The 20,879-nt window shown below is 41.3% G+C and overlaps 1 protein-coding gene across 13 annotated transcripts in view; it reads right to left on the bottom strand.

The window, feature by feature from the left end:
• The window catches only part of tanc2b (tetratricopeptide repeat, ankyrin repeat and coiled-coil containing 2b), a 156,271-nt gene that overhangs the window by 55,294 nt on the left and 80,098 nt on the right, over positions 1-20,879 (bottom strand). For 9 of the 13 annotated variants that reach the window (XM_039788514.1, XM_039788517.1, XM_039788516.1 and 6 more), the window contains one exon: positions 20,646-20,825. In XM_039788514.1, coding sequence (XP_039644448.1) covers positions 20,646-20,825 — 180 coding nt within the window. Of the gene's footprint in view, positions 1-10,972; positions 11,213-11,257; positions 11,795-20,645; positions 20,826-20,879 lie in introns of those variants that run through there. The other 4 variants (XM_039788520.1, XM_039788521.1, XM_039788524.1 and 1 more) reach the window with 4 other exon arrangements.

Here is a 20,879-nt window from a genome sequence, read left to right as displayed (position 1 = left end):
CAAGGACGCATACATACAGCAACATACGGCAATGATACAGCAGACCAAGGTTAAGAAAAAAAGCCATCATTTTATAGAGGCGTGACCGCCAAAGCTATACTCATACATCACGTATCAGGAGGTATTTCTAAGCTTTCTTGCTTCTTACTTTCTATTTCTAAGCTAATTTATTCCGTGACTCTAATAAAAGTCCTCACTTTCTTGAAATGGCTACTGTGATGGAGTTGGACCCAGGCCAAAGTGTGCAAGGGAAATTCAGCTCATATCAACTAAATTGTGTGCATGGCTCATTTGTTCAACCTATTCTTTTTCGGGTTTTTTGTACTTGTGTGGGCAGCCAGGATCTAAGCATAATTTGGTTTTAATTGACTAATCTGGTTAAATGAGGTTTTTAAAGTAGATTACTGTATGTACTGCTGCAATGCTGCAACTGTTAACCATCCTTTTAATGGGTGAGTGAACATGTCCAAAGCTATCCGGTGCAGCAACACTGTGCTGAACCAGAGTGGGGTGAGCAGGAAGACACGAGCAGCAGCTGAAACATCAAGCAACAATGAACAGGCTCTTTACCACTTTTGTTTGGGGTTCGTGTTACAGCTAATGCCAGTATAATGCATGTGTGTTAGTGTCAGTGTGTGTATAATGGGTGTGGAGTAGAGTTGTCCATCTGTCTATATACTGTTTGTCTTAATTTATGTAAAGATAGACAGAAATAGATCATTCTGCAGGCAGCAGTGCAGACTTTTGGTCTATGCAAAAACATATGTACAGTACGATAGAAAACACTTCAGAGCTAATGCCAAGGCAGCACAATCCTCTAAACTACAAATCTGCATGAAAGCAGATGCTGTCACTGTCCACTGTCTTTAAGCCCATTGTCTTCAAAATGTCAAGATGGCTGTGCTTTGTGCTTAGTGAAAATGATTTTTCTTTTTTCAAATACTGGTAATCTAATAAGGGGTTTAAAGGGCTTTATAATATATATTACTGGTAGGACTTCTCAAGCCATAAGGGAGCATGTAATCCTTTATTTTATCTAAACAGGACTGAGAGCTCTATGAGGCTGTATTTAGGCACAGCTGTGCTCTAAACTAAAGTCAGCATGCTGACATCCACCCAATGACAATGGTAACATGGTGATATTTAGCAGGTATACAGTATAGTTTACCATGTTCGCCATCTTAGTTTAACATGCTAACATTTGCTAAATAGACCTAAATGACATTAGTTTTGCAGGTATTTGGGCATAAACCAAAGTATTACGCAATCTGAGATTTTGACCTGATTATGGCACTACATAAAAAGTGAGGGGATCATTTAAAGGTCCCATGGCATGACAATTTCACTTTATGAGTTTTTTTTAAACATTAATATGAGTTCCCCCAGCCTGCCTATGGTCCCCCAGTGGCTAGAAATGGTGATAGGTGTAAACCGAGCCCTGGGTATCCTGCTCTGCCTTTGAGAAAATGAAAGCTCAGATGGGCCGATCTGGAATCTTCTCCTTATGAGGTCATAAGGAGCAAGGTTACCTCCCCTTTCTCTGCTTTGCCCTCCCAGAGAATTTGGCCCGCCCATGAGAGAGAGACATCATGGCTTTCAAATGAGCAAAGTGGCAGTTGGTCGGCCCCCCCCCCCCTTTTCCCTTTTTTTTTCTTTTCTCTCCTCCTCAATAGCTACAGACACAGAAATGGCACATACTAAGGAAAGCTCATTGTGGGACTGGCTCTAGTGGCTGTAATTCTGCACCAAGGCTGAATTTCAGGAAAGAGACTTCAGATACAGTATTAGGGGACCACTAAGGCCTATATAAAAGCATCCAAAGAGCACCATGTTATGGGACCTTTAAGTTATTAAAATTAGGGGAAGAATGTGTGTACCAAATTTCATGGCAATTCATCAAAAAGTTAGAGACATTTCACAACGAACAGTGCCGATAATGGGATACAGGTTCCAGGGTTCATAAGAAAAACCCTTACTTTGCTATTATAGGAATTCCTGCAACTTGATCCGGATCTGCACGAAAAAATAAGCACGTGTTTCTTGTCCCATGGTCCAACTTTCCACCAATTCATTGCAATCTGTTGTCAAGATTTGAGATATTCTACTCACAAAACAAACTCTCCTTGGCAGAGGGAATAAAGAACTCCTTCAGAGCTATGAGTATGTGTGTAAAGCAGATGCGTTCTCTTGCCACACACAGAGTGTTAATACTGTGTTGGTATGGTCTGGAGAGGGACCCTGCTAATTGACCACATCTAGGAAGTGAGCCAGCACAGATGCCACAGTGAGAAACTACAACTGACAGCCAGGAGGAAGAAGGGACCAAAGTTATCCAGGACCGGATCAACTGCCATGAAAGGAACGTACACAGGGATACTTAAATGTATTCTGCCTGACAAACTCAAACATCATTTAATTTAATTTAATGGTTAATTAATAGTTATATATGTTTATGAGTTAAGACACAAGTGTCCTTCTTCATTTACTTAGCTTAAAATATAACTTAAATAGTTGTGATGTTTGACATTATTTTGCTGGTATTAAGGTGGAAAAAATGGAAAAAAAATCTATAAATTCAGTGAGTCAATAAATAATAATACACATCTGGGAAGTAAAACAATGTGCAAATGAAGAAAAAATGACATATTTCCATAGTTAATTATTGAATATTCTGTCATTCAAAGACTATGGACAAAGTAAATAAATCCTTCCTTCTACCTATTCATCTTCACTCCCCTTCAGATGCAAAAGAAAAAAAAAAAAAAAAAAAAACAATATATTTTGTTGTAAAAAAAAAAAAAAAGAAAAAATAAATGGTGCTGTATACATGAGTCAAACACAGCATATCAGATATAAACTTTATCTTTTTGATATTTTCCTCCCTTCTTTTAAAGTAAGCGTCATTCATTTCAAGCCACTGATCCCAACTGGTGAATCCACAATGGATCCTCGTCCGTTCATCTAAAGAGTACTTGCCTGCACAAGGGAATTAAACAAGCAGTCAGTGGATGTAAATGGGAATTAGTTTAAAACCCTGACCTTCACTGGAAAAGACGTGTTTCCTAACTTTTTTTTTCTTCCCATGCACAAAAGATTCCAGGGCACACCACCAGTAACAACGAAGATATTACAAAAATCTTTCACACATATTCAACAATGTTTATCTATATTGGTGGTTTTTTTCACGAGTCTTGAAAAGTTCACGTTGAGTTCACAGAAAAAAAAAGAGCAATACAGCAGTCTGCGATTCTGCTGCATATTCTTTCAATCAAAAAGGGCCCAAAGTAAAAAAGGAAAAAAATCTCTTTCAAACCACAGTTTGAAAGCCTTATTTCAATAAGCTGCTCTTGCACCTGCAGTGACAAGCTTGCAACAGCTTGCACTAGCTTGTAACAAGCTACAAGGAGACTGTGACGGACTGAGCTTTCACGTGACAGTGTGCCTGCAAGAGCATCCACGACAGTGCACCTGTGCAACTCTAAAGCCAGCATGCTGCTGAACACCAGTTGACAATGACTGTGCAAAGAGACTAAAATTGTAAATGAGAGATTAACATTTCTTTTGGTTTTTGTCTCACTGATCTCACCTCTATAAAATGGCGAAGTGAGACTCTGTCTATTGGAGTAAATCCCCTCTATAGCAGCGGCTCCAGGAGACTAAATCCCAGGGACTTCTCTCCTGCAGTTCTGTTGTCAGTGTGTGCCAGGCTGAGGGTGGGTGACAGTGTGATGGATGGCAGCAGGCAAATCCACTCCTCTAATGAGCTTATGAATAAATATCTCTAGTCTGTGTGTGCAGATGCACGTGGCCGTGAAAGAGGTATTTGTTAAACGCGCAGGATGTGAGGGTGTGAATATGAATATTCATGTGGCATGTATGCAAGTGTACATGTGAGATTAGAGTGAGAACGGGGAGAGATTGGTGACAATGGACAATTGGAAAATGTAAAAAGAAGCTGATCTCTATTCCCAAGATTGTCAGCATATATACACACACACACACACACACACACACACACACACAAACACACACACACACACACACACACACACACACACACACAAGCTTTGGTGAAATGATCAACAAAAAAGAAAGTCAATATTGTGATTCAAATTCACGTATGCAGAGTATCGTGCATATGAAAGAGGAACGCTTCTTTTCAACATGACAGTCCCCAGAGACACAACCGGGGTTTTCAACAAATAAACGACAAGATCTGAATATGAATTGGAGACTCTAATACAGTATGCAATGCACAATTTCTCATTTGCTGCAGGTGAGTGAAAGATAAGCGAGTGAAAGGAGACATTTCTACGGCAATGTCTGACCCACTGTCTCAGTTACCTTCGACCTGAGGCACCCACTCAGACGAAGACATAGACGCCCACACATGCACGAATTAACATACAGAACACTAATGTGGGTGAGGACATACATCGCCCAGCTGTCTGCAACCCAAGCAGAGTTTTACAGAAACCGAGCTTGCAGCCCCCGGTCACTATGGCAACAGCAGAGCACACGGGAAACGGCGAGTCTTGCCCACCTTTTGAAAGGTGGTGGTAACGCACGGACAGAGTGGTTTTACCGACACTAAAAGCTTCAAGGTCCCAACGCATTTGTTGACATGTAATCAAACAACCTCTTTGTATCGACTACTCAGGTCTTCCCCTCGTCACCTCGATTCAAGGAACTCAGCTTTCAAAGATACAAGCTGGGGCGACTGAGGCTCTGATCCTCTGGGTTGGGGCTATCTTCTGCTGTGGCTCAGAAAGAGATGAAGTGGTCTTTATCAAATTTGTTTACACATGTGAGGCTTTATAATGTGGTTACATCATTGTCACATTATTTTTAAGGATATTTTGATAAATACTATGATATGGTTTTTAAGTCAAATTAACGTGTTCTACGGTTACGTCCTACATTAGACGGAACTCTTCACGCATGAAAAATAAAACCCTCGACAACTACTTTTGTTTACCTTTCTTTACAATTTACTCAGAATAATTAATTTGGACATAACAATTTTTTTTTAAAACAATAACACAATATAATCATATCAAGCTATGGTTGCTGTAAAAGTTGACAAACGATAATACATTGGTAATATCGTCGAACCATACGTTATGCTCCATGTTAGATATTCCATAAACAGCTTATGAAGTCAAAAGAGATTTAGCAAAACATGCAAGTACACACAGATAATATGTCTTTCAATTTCAACTTTTGCAACTACTTTAAAAAGGGGGACTCCACTGAGGCTACATTAGCTGCTAGTAGCATAACATACCCAAATTTCTGACCAAAGTGTTGTCAAGTTGAATTGTGGGTGATGTAGGCGGCAGGTTTCGACAGGGAAGAAGAATACGTGGAATTAAAATGATGAAATCTAGGTGGCCGGGTTAGCTCAGTTGGTAGAGCAGGCACACATATATAGAGGTTTACTCCTCGACACAGCAGCCGCGGGTTCGACTCTGACCTGCGGTCCTTTGCTGCATGTCTCCCCTTTCATGTCTTCATCTGTCCTGTGGCATTAAAGTCCTAAAATGGCCAAAAAAATTATCTTAAACAAAAAAAGTTGATATCTCTGGTCCATTGTGAGTCAGACAATGTTAATGAAGTGCAATACTAAATTGGTGGATTACTCTTTTAAGACGTTATAGATAAACTGAAACACAGATGTGGCTGATAATTAATGTGTGCTTGATACTGAGGACGTGCTGTTTAACATTTAATTTCACCAGTATTAATGTATGGCCTGGAGGCTTGTTCCCAGTGTGCGTATAGTAATCCAGCTCAGAGACCACGGGTGATTTTTGTGTGTTTGTCTCGTTGACTTGTTGAACAAAACAATGCAGACCAGATGTTGCTGTGCAACACAGCGAGATGTTCAGTCACAACCTCACAACAGAGGCAGTCCGCATCAAGTGCAATTCTATTAGCCAGACTGCCTCTCCCTCTTTTAATATATGTGTGTTAGTGTGTCGGCGCACACGCACATGTGTATCTATCAAGCAGCCTTAGGAGTAGCAGCAAGGTGAGGCACAGGCAGAATTTTAAGAGGGTGGAGGGAGGGACTGATTTTCTAAGAACGCTCATTAGCCGAGCTCCCCCCTCGCTCAAAAACATGTTAATTCCACGTTTCACACAACCTTACTGGGCCTGGATAGAACTATAGACCTATATCTAGGATTTTCTAAGATTTTGTTGAAGGTATTCTGAGCTCTTTCCAAAATCACATTGATTTTTTACAAAGCATTAAGCGTCCAGCCTTGGGAAAAGAGTAACGATTTGGAATCTGATTGGCTTCTAAAAGATTAAGATAACAACTTGACAACTATTATGTTTTCTAGTGACATACCAACTATATTGTTATCGGGGTACTGAATGCATCTTACTACTATTTGTGTATCGTTTCATTGTTCGCAAAGGCACTTTATAACAGTGTTTAAACTGCTAATCAAGTGCACTGTTTATAATTATTGCCTAAACAGACTCCTCCAGCTTGATGCTATTTCAGGGAGATCAATAGGATACGGTTTTATCAAATTTAGCCACACTGGGCAACTTATTTGCTCTGAGCAGCTTTATTTTTATCATTCCATCTCTGGTCTAAAGCCCTTTTGGATACATATGTACTCCATACTGCAGGCTTTCTAAGCAGCTGTTTACTCTAGTGAGCAAACCCTTTCTCCTGAAGGACATCATGATGTAGCTGCTGGAGCACGGCGACTATTGTTAACACTGAGGGGTTCAGACACTGTTAACTTTACTTTCTTATGGTTTCGCTCCTTCAGTGGTGGGGTGACACAGCAGTGTGACCGTGAACTTTTCACACAACTCAGCAGGAGTCATCAGAGACCTGCACTCCTGAAGCCAAAGGGTACCAGTAGGCTGTAAAGTTAAATATGATGCCACTTTAAGAAAGCGACAGCAGCATAATTGCCAAGGACACCATTTGATACAGTGGCCTAATAATAGTAAGGCTGCCTTGACCTTTGTGCCAGCTGGAGTTCAACCCCTAGTGGGTATATTTATGACCTCCCGGTTACACTCAACTTGAGGACCACACCCTCGTCATAGTGAAAATCAGGACGAGATGGAAGTGTATCTGCTGTTATTCAAATAAGGAATTAAATTAAACACTAAAACAAGACAATAAATACAAAAGGCATTACATGACTGATTTTGAAGCTTCCAATTAAGATGTTCCTGATAATCGAGCATTATCTTTCACACGACATAAAATGAACCTCACCAAAAAAAAAAATCTTTCATGTCTGACACATGCTGTAATCAATTGTTGCTCTTATGTAATCCCTTAGCAGACTGATTGCAGCCATACAAAGTCAGATCTGTGATCCAGACAAATTGAAATGAGCAAATAAGTAAACAGCAGACAGACAAGTGGTGAATGTTAATATTGAGGCTGGTGTCATTGTGCAGTCCTGCGCAGCAGTCTGTAAAGGTTTGGATCCGCATGGACACACATACGTACACCCACAATAACACACTTCTTTAGGCTTCTGTGTGTATCTTACAGAGAAATGTTTGCTCAGCTCTCCACCACAGTGTTCGCAGAAAGCAGTGAGGTGGTATATGTAACCCACTGCTCTGTTTTGTAAGCAAATCATTATTATCACTATTTATAGCACACTGCGGGTTTCTCTTTTCTACTCCACAGCTTTTTCTTACAGAAGGTACTGCTAAATATCCAGACAAAAACCAAATGTAAGCAACAAGCACACTGTAAGATAGTAATACTTGATTTGTAAAGCAGCTCTCATGTAAAGGTGTAGCTATGCTAGAGGATTATAATTCAGAAAGATAAAACACTCAGTAACAATGCAATGTTTTATGTCAATAAAATGGCTAAATATGTTTATAGAAATTCATTAAACACTGGGGATTAAAAGAGTAAAACCAAAAGATTAAAAAAATGAAAGCCCTGGAGAATTATAACCCAGAAGAAAAAAAATCAGGTTCTTGGTATATATATAAAAAAACTAAAAAAATAACAGAGCAAGTTAGCAATCCCAAGATCATGTTGCAGGATATTGCACGAAAGACAGCTTTGATAATTGTGTGAAAAAATGGGAATGCCTAAGAAAGAGACAGGGAAGGATTTTAGTGGTCTGTTAATCTCTGATATAAAGGAGGCGGTAGGTAATTTAAAGCTTTACAAAACAAGTAAAATAACTTAAAAATCTGCTCAGCCTGTGGAGTGCCATAAACAGTTGAGCAATGTGAGCTCTTCTTTTAGCATATGTTAAAATTCTAGCCACAGTAAAAGATCTTTAGTTCTGAATTCTGAACACATTTTAATGTGTTTTGCCAGACAGCAAAATTTTGATTAAAACTCATCTCTCTCTGGGTCCTCTTTTAGTTTTTTATCACATCCATGCATTTATGTGCTCAGAGCATTGGGATAATCTGACATTGTGATGATGTTACCAAGTGGGATCATGTGTAAAAGACAAAAGAAAAGGACCAAGAATGGTTCCTTGAGGAATGTCATCGTTAGTATCAAAACAAAAAAATTAAGGAAACCAGACAAGTACACTACCCAAGACACCCACCTATTTCTCAAGACTGTCATTCAAACTGTCATGATTTAGTGTGTCAAACACTGTGCTAAGGACCGCCACTTTGTTAGCACCAACAATGATTCTCAGTTCCTTTGTTACTTTTTGCAGGGCCGTTTCAGTGCTGCGGTTGGCTTGATAAATAGTCTGTAACTTTTGTAATATTCATTTAGATGGTTAGGTGCATGGTTAAAAAGCATACTTTTTTGGGGCTTTTTTAGGCCTTTATTGACATGATAGCTGAATAAATGAAAGGGGAGAGAGAGGGGAATGACATGCAGCAAAGGGCCGCATGTCGAACCTGCGGCCGCTGCATCGAGGAGTAAACCTCTATACATGGGTGCCCGCTCTACCAATTGAGCTATCCGGGTGCCCAAAGCAGTTGTTTTTGAAAGATTATCTTCTGAGATTACAGATTGGGCTGTAATTGGTAAGGGTCTGTCTGGGTTGCGTTTCTTTAGCAGAGAGTGTACCGTAGCTGTTTTGAATGCTTTGGTAGAAGATTTCTAATTGCAGATTGTTACCTGGCATAGACACTAAAAGCTGACTTTAAGAAGCATGGTCAGAAGGGGATCAAGTTTCATCTTACTAATGGCGGCTCTAACTGGGTCTCTCACCATAATAAAAGAATGTAATTCTAGATCCCAGGGAGTTGTTAAAGAGTTAGCAATACTGGCTCTCTTGACTAATTCAAATTCTGTGCATTTGACTGCAAAGGAAATTGACCTAGAAGACATTTGTGTTACCAAAAAAAAAAAAACTGAGGGCGAGAGTTGCAGGGTCACTAGATTGACCAGAAACAATGGGAGAACATGACACACTCCAACTAGTTTTCTACAACACCATAATTCGATTCCTTTTCTAACCTTTTGCACTGAGAAACAAAACGAAGGATTTTAAAGGACAGTTGTGTCGCCAATGCTTGATTTATAGCCAGGGTGTCAAGCATAGTACAGACTGTGCCCATCCGCCAATAGAGTCACTCAGCAGGCTGCTTTTGTAATCAGGACTGAGTGGTGAAACAGGCCTGCAGCTATCAATAATCCAGGCGCGATGATAATGTCACTAAACGGTGAATATAGCCTATAATCCACTGGTTAGCAAATTAACATTACATACATTTTTAGAGGTACTGCATATTAGTCCTGTTGTGTATACTTTGCATGTGTCAGGTTAACTGCTGCCTAAAAATCGACCGAAGTAGGTTGGATTTTAGACTGGATTGTAGTCTGTCTACAAGCCATTTGTCTGAACCACGCTCAAGGGGTTGCAAGGGAGGGAAATTGAGCAATTCTATAAATCAATATCTTTCTGATCCACAGCAGAGGGTATATGAGAAGCCCGCCACTCAAAAGCCAGGTTTAACGGACCTGTCTTGTGAATACATATGAGATCATAGGCACAGACACACACCTACAAAACACTTTAAGAATTCAGGAGGAAGCGGAGATGAGAATAACCTTGGAAAAGCCACATCAAGAGCTATGCTGTGTCACACATTTTCACAGGGTATTCTCAGATAGGGCAGCCTATAGTGTCTATTACAAGATATAACCGTCTCATACAAGACTTAAAGTACCTATATTTGTCTGTGCAGTTGAATTGCTCTCTTCATACAGTTTCTTTGAATAACAATTTCCTTGTGTCATAACCATGAAGGGATATCACCGTGGCTGGGACCTCATTCATTCTGCTCCATCTGATTCAAATAACCCCATGAGGGATCCTAAAACCCAGGAAATGTTCTTCCACCTTGGACACAATCAACATGGTTATTTATCCACCCTGAAATTGTCTCTCCTGAATGACAGCTGACAAAGTAAGCTCATCAAAGCGCTCTCCAGGTGGTGATACTAAGTGGTGTGAAAACTAGCTGTGGGCGCCTCATCAAAAGCCATTCACCTGAGACCAGCAATAGCAGCTGCTGATGAGGTGCTTGTGTTTTGCTGGCAGACATTGTTATTGAGACATTTTGTTCTGCTCACACACCACCTAGCAGTCCCCTGGGATAAGGCAAGGAGAGAGGCAGCCTGCAGCACTGGAACTGGAAGGAGGAACCACATCCCAGCACATGACAGGGTGATTGTGGTACACAACAACAAGCTGCTGTTACTGTTGCTGCCGACTGCACGGTGTGGGGAAAAACTATTCCCCGCCAACTTCAACCCGTTTACGCAACCATATGCTACATATGACGTTGTGCTCTGGAAGGAAAAGTGAGACACACAACAACAAGAACAAGCACCATTAGCCGCCTACAGCTTGTGCTTAGACATGCACAGTCCAACAGAAACACACACACAAACACACACACACACACACAAAGACAATTGAATGCTCACCCACGCTGACGCATGAAACAGAGCAGCTCGCCACGAAAAAGCACTTACATTATCGCACTCTGGTTGATTCACAGGTCCTCGAGCCTACATTGTCATTAGAGTGCAGCCCTTTGACAAATGGATCATTTCATGTAGAGAAATTATTTTCCCTGTGCTCCTCCTCCCATTAGCCCCATGTCTGTACAAACGTCATTCGAACCAGTGGGCGACGCTGCCAGCTCCAGGTGTGAGATCAGACCGAGCAAAAGGTGTAGCAGCAGGTGAAAGAGGAGGAGACAAGGTTTGCAGGCACAGATGGAGGAATCAAGCAAAAGAGGGTGTGGCGGGGCTCACCATTCTCAAACCAGATCTCGCATTCCTGAAGGTTGGAGTACGGCACCAGCTCTCCTCCTTGCCCCTCCAGCGACACGCGCAGTCCTTCCTCCCGGAGCGATGACCAGTTCATCAAAAATAAGCAAAAAGGAAAGAAAAAACTAAAACAGGAAACAGAAAAACACCTGCAACCAAGCAGTGCGGAGAAACAGAAGCTCTCACTCTCTTTCTTCCTTCTTGTTTCCTTTCTGAGGAAGTCTCCACAGGTTTCAGTGCTGATGCTGCCCGCTCAATACAGTCGCAGTAAATGATACAGAGCCAGGCGAGATATGGCAGTGACGGGAGGAGTGAGAGGAGGAAGAGGAAAGAGGAAGGGGAGGGAGAATAAGGAAAGGAGGAAGGAAGAGAACGCAGCAGTCACTGTGTCACTGGGGGACACAGAGGTGACACCTTTATGATGGCAGTAGTACCGAGGGCTAACATGTGACCAAAATCTTTGCCACTACGAGTGAAAAAAAAGAAATAAAAAAAGAAAGAATAGGAAGCTTTTCCCGCTAGGAGCCCTGGAAGCACAGATAGGAACGATCTTCTCCTTCGCCTCCGTGACTGCATGAGCGCTTAGCGTGTTATGTATAGATGTGAGAGGCGCACTCTCACTAAAGGAACAGGAGCCCAGGTCTCCAACAGATGAATGGTGCAGTGCTGCTGTTGTCATGGCAACCGCAGTGCAAAAAGAGGGGGAGGAAAAGGATGAGTAGGGAGGAAAGAAAATGGCATTAAAAAAAACGGAAGGAGGGAGGGTTTTATTAAAGGGACAGTTTTTTGTGTGTGGACGGAGCTTTGGGGACCCATCAGATCGCACGCGAAAAAGAAAAAAAGAGGAGAGGTATTATTTGACAGGAACAAGGGTTTCAATAAAACCTACTCCATTTTCCTCTTGGGCTCATGCATCCCTGCCTGTCCTTGTTTTACCCTTGGAACTGGATTTGTACAGCTGCAGCCATGTTTTACGGCTATTTAGGGGTTCAAACCCACGGGGCTGAGAGTTTATTGTGTACCACCTTTGCTTCTGCCGGGGGTTCATATTCGTTACGCTGTAAGCCCGCTGTTTGTGTAAGTGTTTGTTATTAATCTCCTCCAGTCACACTTATTTCCCCAGAGTGAAATCTCAGACCAGCATGTTTTACAGTATGTTACCAACAAGCCTTACAGATGTGCTACAGTAACAGGTCAAAGTTTGGAATGCCACTTTATGGGCACCACCAGCCCTCTACATGATTTAACCTGGGTCTCTAATCTGACCATCCCTGTAGCTAAACATTGCCTCTTGCTAATGGGTGCACAATATCATTTATTTTACGCCAGTTTTAATTTTGGGTCGGACAACAATAACTTACAAGTGATACAAGTGTATTGTAGGCTAGTCGCATATTGTCAACAAGATGCAACATATTCCTGTGAGATAGATGACAAGTGGGGGTGGCTGATCACATTATGCTTCAAATGAGCACGGATATACTTCTTGCTCCGGGAGGTTGCGTAAGTGTTTGAGAAACAGAAACATCAGGAAATCTATAACTTAAATCTAATGTGTGTGGTCTTCAAATAATCTGTAAACATCAGCATGCAGCTCCTGACAGGTTAAAGCTAAACATATTAACTATTATTATTAATCCCATTGCCACAAAACACAGCTGCGTTGATATTATGTGCCGTTTTGTCATTCTTAACATGCCTACTTTATATTTCCTGTGTCTTTTTCGCACATTAACCTAACAGAGACAGTGGCAGACTTACCCTCACTCCTCTCTGTTTAATATGTACAAAGACAGATATAACGTGTTAGTGAGCTTAAGAGGTGCTCGTAGGCGGATTTTATTAGCATTGGACAGAGCAAGGATTTCCCCCGTCTCAAGTCTTTGTGCTAAGCTAAGCTAACCAGCTACTGGCTTTATATGAACTGTGGTATCAATATTTTCATTTAGCCCTACACAAGAAAGTGTATCAATCTAAAATGGAAGGAAGAAGGTCTCTATGTCCTCCGACTGTCTTGACCATTGTCGGTGACCCAAGGAAGCACAGTGTGAGCTCTTGAGATCTGTAGGACATATTTATTAGTAGTGTAAACACTGTGGAGTGGATTGAGAGGGGACCCCTATTAACACAGGTGAACAGCATGGTAGGTACAGCACGCTCTCAGTCACTCGCTACAGGACATTCAAGAGCAGTTAGTTAGGTCTTGAGAAAGCTGCAAACAGCAATACCACAGGCCAGGCAATCAGCCCGTTCCAAACAGGCACATTTTCAACAGGCACTGCAGTACTTTCACAAAATGCCAAACTTTGGCTCTAAATTCTTTTCTGTATTTGAACTGACTGAACAAGACTAAAACACCTCAAAAGTTTCAGTTTAGAAAATCCTGCAATGCAAGCATGCAAGAATTGACAGATATGGATCAATTCCATCAAGTACCTTGACAATGACACACTGTATAAGAATTGATTTGCACTTAATGACGAAAAGGTATGATAGGTATGATAGGTAAATGATATTTCATTGCTAAAACATCCAGACTATTTTGGCTGATGACTAAAATATGACAAGTTTTTCTATCACGGCGCTAAATCCAGCCGGTTCTTTAGTGTTCCTCCGGAGGGCATCATACTCCCATTTCAATTACTCCTTCCTACACTTAACCTTCACTCTTTATTTTTCACCTGTGACAGTGGAGCTAAAAATGTCACATTTCCTTTCAGCGGAACAAATGGTTTGCCGGGTCCGCGGTGGCTGCGACGGTTGAGGCAAGAAATAATGACAATAATTGAAGAACGATTTTCTCAATGTGCAATGCTGCAGTAGGGAGGCGTTGTGATTGAGATGCCTCAAATGTCAGTGTTCATTTAAAAAAAAAAATCTCAGAGGACACCAGATGCCATATAGAAAGCGAGGCTGGCTAAGGAGGCGTGGAAAGAGGGAGATTGAGATGTCCAAAATGTCTGCCTTCCTCTCAAAAATACACAGGACAAGATGCCCAATGCATGGTGCACTGCAGGTTTGTGTTAGATGACTTAAAAGGAAAAGTCCAGATTTTACAATATTGTGTCCAGAAACCAGGACAACAACTGATACATATATCATCATATATCATGTCATAAAACATATTTGAGTAGTAGTATTTTTAATTTGTTGTCTCATTTGTTTACATGATGTAGGGAGTATTAGGTGTTTATCTATCGATGTTTAATCTTAGTTTAGTCTACCAGCAGTATAAATGATGCAACTGAGCCATCAGCTGGTACACCTGTCCTTTGCAGGTTAAGATTTTACGTATAAATGATGCATTGTTATAAATTAAAATACCTAATAGCATTAAAAAGCTGTTAAAATGCTTTCACATGTATACATATTTATATTAATACAACCTCCTTAAGGGATAGTTCGGATATTCTAAAGTGGAGTTGTTTTAGGTACTTTTCTAAGCAATGTACTGCTGTGGACGGGGGCAGCAGCCTTAAAAAAAGCCCACCTACAAATCTATATCAGTTTTATACACTCAAACTGATATGCTGTATTTTCACCACTTCGCCTTGCTGCAGACAACCCTTTCCAACTGGAACCTAAGCTGTAAAATAGTAATAGTAAAAGAAAAAAGGTCTAGATAGTTATAAAGTAAAACCAAAAGCTTGAAAGCCAAACAGCTCGTCTCTTACATTACGGTGTCACACTGCACATCTTATTAAGCATAAATAAAGAAAACTTGATAACTACTTTTTGTGATCTATTGCAACTGTTTAGTTAGTTTTACCTTGCCCACAACACTGCTTCAGGTAATAATAACCTACCCCAGATGCCTCTTTTGAAAATCCCCAAATAATGTGTCTCAACACGAGTTTTAGCTGTGGGCTTTAACACAATAAAATCTTATTATAGACCATTGTATCTGTGCAAGAAATGCCAACAAGTGATCCTATCATCTCCATTTGGACACTAAATACCACCAAACAATAACACAGGCCCAGAAATGCAGCATTCATCACGAGTAGCTAATTTAACAGAGCTCAACATGTTCATCTTCATTCGTGTGTCCTTTAAGACCACCCACACAATGAGCTGTAATACCTGACTAAGCAGTTCTGCACACTGTGCCTGGTTAATGCTGGCCATCCATTTTTATGCATGCATCACGTGGCCATTTAGAAGTTAGCTAACTGTAGTACAGTGCCACTTATTCACATATCACTCTATTACTGTAAGCACCATAGATAGAGACAATAGATTTTAGATATACTCATACAGTATTACTGTAATCACTGCAGCAAGAGTGGGAGAAAAATGAGGTGGTATAATTAAACCAAGCGGATTCTCAGGTTTTAAGGCCAAATGCAATTTTCCACCTTTATGTGGCAATCCATGGGGAGGGAGTAATTGAATTGATTGCAGCCATTAATTAGGGGAAAGCAGTGTAATCTGGGGAGAGATGTTGAAATAATTCCCTTTAAATGTTTCAGAGTGGAGCAGACCCAATCAATCAGCTTGGGCGATGGTCTCTGGCGAGCCTGACACTTTCGTGAGGTGTTTATTAAGGAACAAATAAGCAATCAGTGATTACAACTCATAACAATCAGCCACTCAGATATCTCTTTGAGAATGAGCAATACTCGGCACTCATAGTCTTAGATAACAGCGGGCTAAAAATAGACAACGTAAAACACAGTGGTCAGGGGATCTGTGAAAAATGAAGACAAAGTTATGTTGCATATGTAAAACAAACTGAGAACATATGTTTTCATGAGTGCACAGCAGGAGGCAGAAAATGATATCATATAACTTGGGAAAAGGGAACATTTCCATTGAAAAAATGCAAAGGCCTGTAATTATGGAATCCATGTTTAAAGAGCCTGTCCTCAGCAGACGATCCTCAGTCGAGCCCAGTGTTGGAAGAAGTGTTCAAATAATTTGCTTCAGTAAAAGTAGAAATACACTCACAGCATAAAAATACTCCATTACAAGTTAAAGTCCTGCATTCAGAATGTTACTTTAGTAAAAGTACGGAAGTATTAGTAATTCATTATAATTGAAGTATCAAAAGTTAAACTACTCATTATGCAGAATGGCTCCTGTCAGTATTAGTGTATATTATTTTATTATTGGATCACTGATGTATTAATTATTACTTTTAGTACTTTAATGTAACAATGGATCTTATTTTATATACTGATCTTATGTTTTGTTTATAACATTTTAATATGAAAAGTAACTAAAGCTAAATAAGTGTAAAGTAAAACTGTACTTAACTTGTACTGAGTAAATGTATGAGTTACTTAGTGCACTGAGACACAGAAACTCTTCCATGACTGTGTAGTCTGACCTCTCTGGAAGGCAGGAGGATTAAAAGACACTTTCCCCGGGATATTTAATAAAGTATACAAATATTATTGTTAGTTCAGATGAATTACACGTGACAGAGACTCCAGATTTCATTAACGGAGATCTTGCTAAGTTGTTAGAGCCCGAGCAATACAACAGCAGCCTGATGTGATGGATATTGAGAAATTTTACTTAAGTAAAAGTAGCGATACCATGCTATAAATATACTAATAATAAAAGTTAAAAGTCTTAGCTAGTAAATGGACCATGAGTTTAAGGCTGCTCTATTATTGCAAAAAACATAACCACGATTATTTTGGTCAATATTAAGTGAATGATTACTCATTCACTTTGGAAACCTCATGCATTTATTGAACTTATTTTTTTTTCCCTTAAACTTTAAATATAATTCAACTGAAAAACAAATAAAAAAGTAAAGCAAAATTTGAAAAATAAATATCAAAATAATATAAATAAATGAGATCAGAATGAATGAGATTAACTATGTTGTAACGTTAGTGCACTTTAGCAACATACTAAAAAACTACGTTAACATATATTTAATGTATAAAAAGATTAAACCGAAATAAATTAGATCAAATATGTTGTAGTTTACCAACACAACCTGCTAAACATACTGTATATTCAACACGAGTCCGCTGCGATGACATGGTACAGTATGCCTCCTGCCATCCCCACAAATCGGTTTCACGCGTTGACCCCTCGAGCGTCTGAGGGCCCCCCTGAGAGTCTTCATGCAGGCAGAGAGGATTAAATCAGAAACTCAATGGTTCTCTAAAAAGGTCAGTGCTTTCATAGCGCTTTCATTCTATCAGAGCCTTGAGGTCGAATAACTCAAGCCCTCACCAACACCACCACTCTGCCACAGGAGGGCAAAGAGAGGCTGCGGTTGATGGAGGCCCCCAAGGGAGAGTGGGTGGGTGATCAAAATGCTGCAGCCTTAAGACCTGCTGCTATTCTTCTATTGCGGCATTCAGACAAAAAAAAACCAACCTGGCGATTTGCCACAGGGTTGTGCGGAGTGGGGAGTTTTAATGCAACGGCCCATTTGTGCGACGTCCTGTTGTGTTCTTAAATCCCCCAACAAAGCACAAGTAGACTTTGTAGTCCACAATTACCGTTTTCCTTCAAATCGTTTATAGATAACAACGTTTCCGACCGCACATGAAGGCAGCTTTATTTCACAGGAGAGAAAGAAAAGTGTGAGTGCTTTGTTGTTGCAGGAAACATTCAGCACAACTCCTGGGCAGTTCAGTGCTCGTGTTTCGATTTTTTACCCTCATAGTGTTTTAAAACGTTCTTGTGGCAGCGACAGTGATGTTTCCTGTTTACTGTATGGGATGCTCACACCGCTTCAAACCATAGCTCAAAACACACCGACAAGTCTGATCGCAGGTTACATGATTGGCCACCGCAGTGTGACGTGGGGTTCTGTTTCTCCAAAAGTTGAGTCAGTCTCAACCTTTCGCCGCAGGCCAGCTGCGTGTCCCCCCTCGCAGCCAAAACGCACTACCCCCAGTAAAAATGAATGGAAAGACTTGCGTTTATGTCAGACCATCGGACAGCCGAAGAAGGCGGTCTCATGCACTCAGCTGCCACCTCTCTTTTTTCCCACCTCTGCCATCGCTGGCATGGGAGGGGTTCTGTGATGCCAGCGCACACACACACACACACACACACACACACACACACACACACACACACACACACACACACACACACACACACACACACACACACACACACACACACACACACACACACACACACAAGCTTGGTATTGTCAAGCTGTGCAGGATGTGGCGCTGAGTTTGAATTAATTAAAGGGTGAGAAAGCCGGGGTGGTTAAGACCTAGTGCAATCTGGTGCTCGATGCCACTTGAGAGCAGACACAGGGTTTTGAGAACTTTAAGGACCTCTGGGGACTTGAGGGTTTTTGTGCGGGTTGTTTTAGAGTCAGACCTGCTTATGCATGAGCGGTTTAGCTCCTATAATCAAATGGACATGTTATCTGAAGAATACGGAAAGAAGAAAACAGTATGTAACGGTGCCAATCACTGTTTATGATGTACAGATCTTAGCCCTGCGAGGCCCCACTAGCTGTACAAAATCATACAGTTTTATGTTGTTGTTTTTTGTCAGAGACTTAATCATTACATCAGACTACAATATAACACACATTAGGTGGTGTGACAGAGACATCAATCTGGAAGGATTAACACAGTGAGGTGCTAATCCTGCCAAAATCCTATCTCTCACTGTCATGCACCCAAACTCACATAAACATTCAAGATGGCAAGTGTAATTGGACAAATTATGCAAAAGCAAAACAAATCACACAAAGCGGAAGTGCAGCAAGTACACATCTGAGACATATAGAATATTAAAAATGAAATGACTCTTAATTCCCAAGTTAAAATCCCAAAAATTCTAGGCAGCCTTCATAACCAGCAGTAGCACCTGACTGGCATACGATAACAAGCCAAGTAGTCTATTTTGCTATTGCAGAGGGTCTGTACCTGCGTCCAGCGCTTAGTGACCCAAGACGATTGTGATTGGTTTAAAGAAATGGCAATAAACCAGAGCATGTTTTTTTCCTATCCAGGAATGTTGTCTGGACTAGCCAGACCTTCCTCCGTAGCACTGTGGAGGACGGTGTGGCAACGCAAGACTACAAGTCAAGTGACCACATGTGTGACAATACTGCAAACAGACTTCTCCCTACGTCAGCCGTGATATCAGACATAAGACGGCACAGCTGCCATTTATCAAGCTATTCTTCAACAACACGTTCCTCTGTAACGGCCATCACACACACAGACACAGACACACAGACGATCTAAATAATGCACTTTGATCCACTTAGATGAAAGTGTAGACATCAAATTAGGCTGACACAAAACATGAAGTTAAAGAAAAATACAAAAGGAGCAAAGATGGCTCCTTAAACAGCAGAGACAAGCAAAGACAAATGTCATTCTCAAGTCTTGATCCCCCAAAACAGCCTCTGCTGGATCCTGTCACCCACGCAGAGCCCTCCTACAGTGGTGTCGCACACCCAGGTGAAATGAAAGATAAAATCTGTTTCCCCTTTAAAACCTACACTTAAGATGACCCGGGAGTATAAATCATTCTGTATGATGTAAAAACCATGGTCCCTTCGGCCTATCAGAAATGGTTAATGATCTAAAGTAGCTGAGAGGCTGGTGCACCCTAGTGGTGACTACTGAATCAAGCATTAAGTCCTTCCCACCCACTCTACATCTATGTAGAGGTTGCACTGATATTGGGTGAAGCAACGTCAATATTTCATTTCTCATTTTGAATCGCCACAGAGCAGTGAGTCTCGGATGTCCACGCTGCCCTGTGTACCAAACCGCAGCATTATAAAAGCAGAGGGAACATGACACAGACTCATAATCCAGTAAATGGGGAGACAGAGGAGGGGGGAGGCCGGTTCCCACATTCTCTGAATGTCAGGTTGAGTGTGGAAGGAAACGATTAGCGGTGGAAGATAAAGAGCGATAAAGGAGGGCAGCGCCGACCACAGCTCCCAGTCCATCAGCTGCTCTTGGCTCTTGGACTTTGGTGATTACAAGAATTGGAAATTGCAGTTTGCCGCAGACCAGAGCCGGGCCCTGCTATATGTTTCCACTCAGAGTCAGTGGGGGAGTAATACAGTAATTGATTACGGATTATCGGCAGACATCAGGTTGAGAAGCCACTCCACTCCTCTTCACTTTCCCTCATGAAATCTGTTTTAATTCACTATGTGCGATTCTCTGATTGATTGGCTACCCTGCCTGCAGTGGTTCAGTGAAGGGTTAAGGGAGGCTGTATTAGCACAATGTGTCTATGGGGGAGGACAGTTACAGGCAAGCATGTGTGCGTACAAGACATATTTGAACCAGATTTAGCCCACATCTCTGTCGGCTGTGCTTTTCTTCCCAAACACAGGTTTTTAAAAAGTGACAACACATGAATATTTGTATGAATCTTAACTTCACTGCAGTGGGTTTACCTGTGAGCTTCTTCACGGGCTGTAGCCTGACACTGATGGTCTGGTGGGTGAGCAGCGGGGAGGAGGGCAGCGAGCGTGACACGCCCTCCATGATGCGAATGTGCTGCATGCCCTCGGTCATGGAGAGAGGGGGCACAGCGTAGTCTCCTTCAAAGGCACAGTCGCTGTCTATGCTGCCACCTGCAGGGTGGGAGGGAAAACCAAACAAGTATGAGACGCTTTTCTCTGCTATTA

The sequence above is a fragment of the Perca fluviatilis genome, chromosome 21 (genome assembly GCF_010015445.1).
Source record: "Perca fluviatilis chromosome 21, GENO_Pfluv_1.0, whole genome shotgun sequence".
Lineage (NCBI taxonomy): Eukaryota > Metazoa > Chordata > Actinopteri > Perciformes > Percidae > Perca > Perca fluviatilis.
The sequence above is the reverse complement of the archived record's forward strand: the minus strand, read 5'-3'. Positions and strand labels throughout refer to the sequence as shown.